The sequence below is a fragment of the Brachyhypopomus gauderio genome, unplaced genomic scaffold (assembly GCF_052324685.1).
Source record: "Brachyhypopomus gauderio isolate BG-103 unplaced genomic scaffold, BGAUD_0.2 sc34, whole genome shotgun sequence".
In the NCBI taxonomy this organism is placed as follows: domain Eukaryota; kingdom Metazoa; phylum Chordata; class Actinopteri; order Gymnotiformes; family Hypopomidae; genus Brachyhypopomus; species Brachyhypopomus gauderio.
In genome coordinates this window covers 1,753,187-1,761,730 of record NW_027506866.1, presented here as the reverse complement: position 1 = coordinate 1,761,730, position 8,544 = coordinate 1,753,187, and the positions used below count along the sequence as shown (strand labels likewise).

Below are 8,544 nucleotides of genomic sequence, written 5' to 3'. Positions count from 1 at the left end.
TGTTTTCTTCATAGATCTGTAGCAGTGAGCCCTCACTGTTATCTCGTTAGCCTTACTTTTGCCTGATACTTCCATCAGAAATACAAACATGTTTTTAAAAGGCATTTCTAGTACTAGGACAGGTCGGTTCGTTACTAAAAACAACATCACTTCATTAGACTGCCACCTCAGGCTAGCTAGCTAACTAGCGTCAGCCACTTACCTTCAAAATTGCAGAGGTAGGATGAAACGTAGAACTTGAAACCCTTTTCAAGTTTACTCTGTGGCGTTGTACTTGATGCTCTGACAATACGACGCACATCGTTGACGGTAAATTTCGGTAACTCCAACAGGCACCTTGTGAATTTCATAGACTCGGCCATAAACATCTGCACTTCCGCATACCAACCGGAAATATGGTTACATCCTTACACCAAACGACGAAGTGGTGCGTGCACCTAGTTTCAAATGACAGTAAAATTGACCAATCATATCTTCCCTCTTAGTGGGCGGGCTTAACTGTATGATAATTTCCGCCCGCTGTGGCAACGCTAGCTGACGTGCGCGTTGTTTACAAAGAGGATCACGGAGCTGTGGACCATATTGTTGGAACCTTATTTTGCTTAAAAAGTTATCTAGTACAGATATTATTGTTTATTGCGTTTCTAAAGCTGTACTGTCGTCTCAGTTTTTTATTTTTTATTTATTGCAGTTAATTAGGAAAGGGGGGCCCACTTTTAATGGTCACGGTTCGCTACTGATATATATACGGTCTCTGGTATGAACCCTTTGGGTACAAGCCAGGCTGCATCAGGTTATTGTAGCAGCCTGGCTGATTTGGTGTTTTGGTTAAAAAAATAGGAAATTGTGATATGACGTGCTACTCAACTTTGGAATGTTTGGATTAGAATGTTTGGTTGGGAAGGTGGAATGTTTGGATTTCAATTTCGATGCTGAAAAGCTGAGAAGTAGTCGCATGACATTTTGCTGTGATTTACAATACTTACAAACATTACAAATCTCACAAATAATATTTAATTTACAATCCCATATCTTTCTATTTGTTGTATATCTTTCTATCTTTCTATTCTTTCTAATTTTTTATCTCGAGAATGAGTTTTTTCCACAGGAGAACCGACCAGCCAAGGCCTGGGCAGGAACAGAAGAACTTCATAGACACACCAGGTTTTACCACTCATGGTGAGAAAAATACATTTTCATATACTATACATAATTTTATACTTCTATGTAAGACAGTATATTTAGTTCTTATGAGTATGGATTTCCATAGGCTTAATCATAATAATAAAAAATTAAATATACACATTTATGTAGTAGGTTTCTAAGGTTCAGAAAAATAACATGTATATTTATTCTACTGTCAACTGTCAAGATCTTTATTTTACATTTACACATGGTACAGGATAATATAATTAATAGACCATGGGTTATTTCTTTGATTTCTTTGACCATGGAAAAAGCAAATAAAAATAAACATTTTTAAAAAGAAACAGATTTCTAACATGACATCACAAATTCTTAAATTCTTAAATTCTTTCTCCCCACATTCTGATGACATCACATGGCACCATAGCCCTTCTTATAATCACTTGTTCATTGGGAAACACTTACAAGGCATTTGAGCCTCACTGAGAGGCGTGCTGGGTTTCACTTTACCTGCTGTGGGATTTTCAGGTGTGCCCTACAACCCCCAAGCGACAGTGATCCACACGGATCCCTGTGGACCAGCACCCTTCCCTCACAGAAGGACGGCGGGACCCCCAGATGTCGGCCATGTTAACACCCCTGTAGAAGGACCACTCCACACTGGTACTGTGTAACACTGAAGATTACATGCGTATTCAACAAACCAAATAACCATGCATGATGAAGTAGAAAAAAAACATTTATTACATTTGTTTGTAAGGACTGGCAGAGGTGCAGAACCATCAGCTTTCTGCACATGACCTGACCAGTAAAACATCAGTTTTATCAGAAAATATGACATGACATATTCTTCAACATTGTAATGAATTCAAATGGCACTGTAGCCCTTCTTATAGACCTGATGATCTTAACAGTACACATTCCTCTGTGCCCTGGGTTGGTGTTTTGCATTTAGGCCCTGACATGGAGAGGCAGAGACACCTTGCTCAGCCCCATGTTCAAGGCGAGGTCCTGAAACAGATGGATCCAGTCAACCTCCAGCCTGCTGGTGGGTATTTGGGTATTTTGGGTATAACGTTGCTTTTTGTGGAATGCTACGGTTGCTGTGGACGCTATTATTGCTATGGAATTCTATTATTGGCTAGTTAGTTAGGTTAGCCTAGCGAACGGTACCACGGAGAGTTTAGAGACAATATGGCGAGGTGATCTGTCTACTGCACTGTTATTCATAATCTTTTTCTTAATGTTCAATCAACATGACAGCAGATGCCCTTCAGAGACCAGTTGGAGACCAGTTGATCCTGGAAGAGGATTATGATGAGAATTATATCCCATCTGAACAAGGTACATTAGCTGTCGCATACTACCTGTTACAGTTTAGGACCCCGGATAAAACTTTAATAATAATAATAATAATAATAATACATTTTATTTAATGGCGCCTTTCAAGTCACTCAAGGTCACCTTACATCTCACATTAAATAACAATAAACAGTAAACCCATACAGAGAATATATAAACAATCCACTTTGTAAAAAATACAATAAAATAAACACAGTCAATTAAGTGAATAAGCAATTTTAAAAATATGAGTTTTTAAAGCAGATTTAAACTCTGCGATTGAATCCAGCATCCGAATATGATAAGGTAGTGAATTCCAAAGGTTAGGTGCAGCATGAGAGAAGGCCCTAGAACCCACTGTGCTAAGCTTAATGACAGGAAGTGCCAATAAGCGTGCTGATGAAGACCGCAGAGAACGGGATGGGGTGTATATCTGAAGGAGATCTGCTAAATAGCCAGGAGAGAGGTTATGTAGTGCCTTAAAAGTTAAAAGCAAAATTTTAAACTGAATCCGCTCCAACACAGGAAGCCAGTGCAGCTGAATCAACAGAGGTGTGACATGATCAAAAGATTTTGAGCGTGTAATAATTCGTGCTGCAGAATTCTGAACTAGCTGGAGTCTGTGAATAATCTTTTTAGGAATGCCTACCAAAATTGAATTACAGTAGTCAATGCGCGATGTAACCAGAGCATTAACTAAAACCTCTGCTGAGTATTGTGTTAAAATAGGACGTAGTCTGGAGATATTTCGCAAATGATAAAAGGCAGTCCGAGAGACCTTGCTGATATGATCAGAGAAAGAGAGTGTACTATCTAAAATAACACCAAGACTCTTAACCTGCGTAGAGACAGGTATAGTGATTCCAGCAATGAGAAGAGAACAAGGTGAAACTTTTGAGATAGTGGACTTAGAACCCACAAGAAGTACCTCAGTCTTACTGTTGTTGAATTTTAAGTAGTTCCTTGTCATCCATAAGTGTAGATCATGGATACAGGCAGTAAGTGAATCCAAAGTAAGAACAGAGGCTGATTTGCTGGACACATAGAGCTGTGTATCATCAGCACAACAGTGAAAATGAATCCCATGATATCGAAAAATATTGCCAAGAGGAAGAAGATATATAATAAATAAAAGTGGCCCTAATACTGAACCCTGTGGTACACCGTGACAAACTCTGGAAGTCTCTGATCGAGAATCCTGAATTTGAACAAATTGTTTTCTATCAGCAAGATAGGAGACAAACCATTGATATACAGTGCCACAGAGGCCAATACCAGCCAGCCGATCCAAAAGAAGCTGATGTGATATTGTATCAAAGGCTGAACTGAGGTCGAGAAGAATTAAAATTGAAACCAAGCCTGAATCAGCAGCACGGAGAAGGTCATTAGTGATTTTGACCATAGCTGTCTCTGTACTGTGTTTAGGACGAAAACCAGATTGAAACTGTTCAAAAAGATTATTGTCATCAAGGTAAGCTTGAAGTTGAGCTGCAACTACCTTCTCAAGAATTTTAGAAATAAATGGTAGGTTCGAAATAGGGCGATAATTATTTAAATCATTGGGCTCCAAACCAGGTTTTTTTAAAATTGGTCGAATCATAGCAACTTTCAGTGCAGGCGGATCTATAGCTGCAGTCAAGGAAGAATTAATAATTAAGGTTATCAGAGAAACAATAGAAGGTAAACAAGCTTTAACTAAAGTTGTGGGAATAGGATCCAGGTTGCATGTGGAGTTATTTGATTTTGAAATAAGTTCATAGATGTGACTTTCGGTTGGAAGACAGAAATCACACAGAACAGTTGATGGAGACAGATTCATAACACTCACTAGTGGTGAACTAGACTGCATACCATTATCAGAAATTAGCTGCTTATGGATTTCAGCAATTTTAGAATTAAAAAACTTCAAAAAAACAGAACATTGTTCAGTTGAGTTACTGCTCATATTTATATCGGAAGGTTTGAGTAATCTTTTCACTGTGCGGAAAAGAGTTTTAGTGTTCCCTGCATTTATGCCGATAATGTTCGCATAATAATTCGTTTTTGCTGTTAAGAGTGCATTCTTATAATGGAGTACATGATCAAAATACATTTGTTTATGAATTAAAAGTCCAGTCTTAGAGTATAGTCTCTCTAGTTGTCGACCTTTTGTTTTTAGCTGATGTAGCTCTGAGGTGTACCATGGAGCACTATGTGTAAATGAAACAACCCGCGTTTTCAACGGAGCTACAGCGTCCAATGCAAGGGATAGACTATTGTTATAATAGTCCACTAGATCAGTAGGTGAGACAGTAGATGGATAAGAGGATTCTGAGCCAATGAAACTTAAAAGATCTTCAGGATTAACATGACGAATGTTGCGATAGGATATTGTACGCTTCACCCTTGATTTACCAGATATTAAGTTGATGTTAAATAGCACAACTTTATGGTCCGAAATGGGTAATTCAGTAGAAGTTATATTATATGGTATGATGCCAGAACAACAGACCAAGTCAAGTATATGTCCCTTATTGTGAGTACAAAAATTGATATACTGTGTTAAGCCAAAACAGTCTAACATTGCTTTAAAATCTTTAGTAAGCATAAGATCAGCATCATCGAAATGAACATTAAAATCTCCAGTTAAAATGACATTAGGAGATAATGCACTAAGTGTAGTTAAAACTGTTGAAAGTTCATTGATAAAAGTACTTGATGATTTCGGAGGTCTGTACAGGACGGCTATAATGGTAGGTATAGGTCCACAAAGTTCAAAAGCCAAAAGTTCAAACGAGGACTGTTCAGGTACAGAGACTGGTCTTACTTTCAAACTCTCGCGATAGATCAGCGCAAGACCGCCGCCTTTACCAGAAGAGCGAGGTTTGCACATATGAACAAATCCAGGTGGAGTTGCTGAGTTGAGGTGGAAGTAATCATTCTCTCGCTGCCAGGTTTCCGTCAAACAGAAATAGTCCAGGTTATTGTTCGTGATAAAATCATTAATCAAGAGGGCTTTGTTGGTAATGGACCGAATGTTATAAAGAGCAAACTTAAAACAAGTCGCGTATGCACTCACAAGTGCTCTAGGTATTGGCATTAGCACACCATGATCCACAGACCGGTTAGAGCTCCTCTGATGCCGCTGTCGCGAAGACCAAAGTGCACAAATAGTTCCAGGATTTCCACCACTAAAACTGAAATTTCGGCGAGATCCTCGATGAACATATCTTGAACGACGAAGAACGTCACGATGTAATCTGAGTTCAGTTGGAAGTTCATAATTAGCCCGAAGTCGATACAGTTCCTCAGGTGAGTATTTCAGTCGATTTGTAGTGGCAACGGGGGACAGCATTGTAAAAAGTACAATCCAAAACATAATTTTAAAGTTTGCCATGTTTAACAGAGCCGGAGTGGCTAATCGGGAGATTCGGGAGGATTCTCGTTGGTCCGGCTCATGTCAATCTCTAGTTTGGGCCGATTGGGATGGAAAAATAATTTTGGGCCGGATTTGGGCATGAAACTCCCGGGCTGAAAAAGTGGCCCTGAACTCCGGCCCTGAACTTTAATATATGTTACTGAAATTGTATAATTTAATATCCACCATTGATAAAGTCTACAAGCTACAACAGTTCCATCATTTAAAAACTAAATTATAACATTGACATAATAACTTAATAATATATAATAATATTATAATATATAGTAATAATATTAACAACACAGTTCCAGTTGGGACTCCTGTATGTTCGTCCAAGCTATAGCTACACTTTATAACATAGAATCAATCTCCATGCATTATGGACTTAAATATTTGAATTTGTGGGATTTTGTCTTGATTTGAAAATATCATACTTATTGTGGGTATATTCTTCTTATCTGTATTGCTCCTCAGATATCCATGATTTTGCCAGACAAATTGGCATTGACCCTGAGAGGGAGCCAGAGCTCCTATGGCTGGCCAGAGAGGTGGCTGTAGCCCCACTACCTCCTGAATGGAAACCCTGGTAGGACAAGCTCATTCTCATACAGTCACCCATAATGAAACAGTTTTCTTATCCTTACACACAGAGCAGTGAGCGTTGGTGTGAGTGTTGGTTCCCTTTAGAAAAATCCAAGCATACTCTAATGTGCCCTTAATTGAGGAATGGCTTCCATTCCAAGAACTCTACGTCTCATTCATGCTGGCCCGTTCATTCAGGTTCTTGATTACCTGACGTACCAAGGCCCTTTGTCCCCTGTAACTCAGTTATAATTTTAAGTACCATTTATAGAGGTAGGATGCATCAGGACTTTATTGTGAGTGTCATAATGTCACACGGACTCTCTGGAAGCTTGCAAGAAGTGGGCATTAAATCACTTATGACCTAGGTGATTAGATGAGCAAATTAGACAGCCCAACTTTTTTTTAAAGACCATGGAACTGCAAGTCTGGAGAAGACTGAATAATTTGACTGGGAAATAAGATTGGGCAAGAGAAAATATAACAGGCAGAAGATGATTTTTTTGAAGTTGGGGAGTTTGATGTGACATGAAAGATCAGACACATTTTAACATATGAAACATGTTATTTAACATTTTTGGATTCTGTATTCAAATGGTTTGGGGGAAAGTATGTTATAACCTTATTGTCAGGTGTGACAGTGGTGTCAGTACCTTCATAGATAAAACACACAAAGACAAGATCCAGGAGATATTTAATGTTAGTTGTCCCCAAAACTAACAATTGCAAAGTATAAAATTAATATTTCATCACTCTATGCAGCAGATTTGCTTGTAGACTTGGCCTTCTGGCACTATTAATCTGAGCAATGAGACCCAGAGCACCACTCAGTGTTTCAGATGTTGTCCTGTTGACACCTTTGTGGACAGTCCTGTGCTGGAGAACCTAGGCTTGTCTACATGTCATGTGTTTTTATGTGTGTGTTTATCTATGTGATGAGCTTGTCTCCCTTTCCTACTCTCCAGTCAGGATGTGACTGGAGAAGTTTATTACTTCAACTTCTCCACGGGCCAGTCCACCGGACTGCCTCTGCCATCTCAGGCTCCGCCTCCACAGGAACCACAAAGAACAAGGAGAAGAAGAAGAAGAAAGAGAAGAAGGAGAAAAAAAAGAAGGAACCAGAGGAACTGAAGGCCCCAAGAGTGAGTTTGGATCTGTGTACCCTAAAATGTATTTTGTTACACAGCAGTTATATTTGTCACACTTTCTCTTCCATTCTACACATTCTTGACTGCTGTGTTTCTAAGAACACTGAAATGAATTGAACAATTATTTGCTCATCGAAGTATATCAAAAGATTTAGGACAGCAGTCGCCTAAAGTTGAGCAGAAAGGAGAAAGAAAGCTAAATTGTGTGTGCCATTCTGCTAAAGCTCTCTCTCTCTCTCTCTCTCTCTCTCTCTCTCTCTCTCTCTCTCTCTCTCTCTCTCTCACACACACTCACTCACTCTATCACTGTCTCTCAGCTGCTGGCTCCTCTGGCTCCACTGAGAGGGATGTGTGACCTTTCAGTTCCAGGACTGCGAGGGTCCCTGGGCAACTCCACAGACCTTCATCCTTTAAAGTCCTCACTAGGGGTAAATGTACGGTCTATATCCTCTAGTAGGGGTGAATATGTACGGTCTATATCCTCTAGTAGGGGTGAACATGTACAGTCTATATCCTCTAGTAGGGGTGAACATGTACAGTCTATATCCTCTAGTAGGGGTGAACATGTACAGTCTATATCCTCTAGTAGGGGAATGAAACCTCATTGTATACTTTTATAAGGTGGTGTAAGAACAAACCCTACATACGTCACTGGAGGTAAAAGAACACGTCACTCCTCTGCAAAGTTTAGCTTTTACCAAATTGACTTTGAAGTGATGGAGGTCTGAGTTCATGGCAGAGGTGTAGAGCGTATGATGGTGTGTATCTTAGGATGTATCCGGAACAAATTTGCATTCGCTAAGAGGACGACAGCTGGAGAGTCTGGCTCCGCCCATATTTAATTCAGATCTGGAGGTGGATGAAGAGGAGGATGAAGAGCAGAAGGCGGCGTCTGTCCATGAGGTGAAAACACCCGCTAGAATATAA

At 39.5% G+C, this 8,544-nt stretch overlaps 2 protein-coding genes across 2 annotated transcripts; both read left to right on the top strand.

Moving 5' to 3' along the window:
* Window positions 1-244: 244 nt before the first annotated feature.
* LOC143485504 (uncharacterized) lies at window positions 245-3,929 on the top strand. Its single transcript, XM_076984951.1, has 5 exons — window positions 245-1,179; window positions 1,675-1,809; window positions 2,102-2,194; window positions 2,413-2,490; window positions 3,913-3,929. Exons 1-5 carry the CDS (start codon window positions 1,092-1,094, stop codon window positions 3,927-3,929), a joined length of 411 nt encoding a protein of 136 aa, XP_076841066.1. The 5' UTR covers window positions 245-1,091.
* Window positions 3,930-6,359: 2,430 nt separating this feature from the next.
* LOC143485503 (uncharacterized) lies at window positions 6,360-8,544 on the top strand. The gene is made up of 4 exons (XM_076984949.1): window positions 6,360-6,473; window positions 7,435-7,611; window positions 7,935-8,045; window positions 8,389-8,544. Exons 1-4 carry the CDS (start codon window positions 6,462-6,464, stop codon window positions 8,542-8,544), a joined length of 456 nt encoding a protein of 151 aa, XP_076841064.1. The 5' UTR covers window positions 6,360-6,461.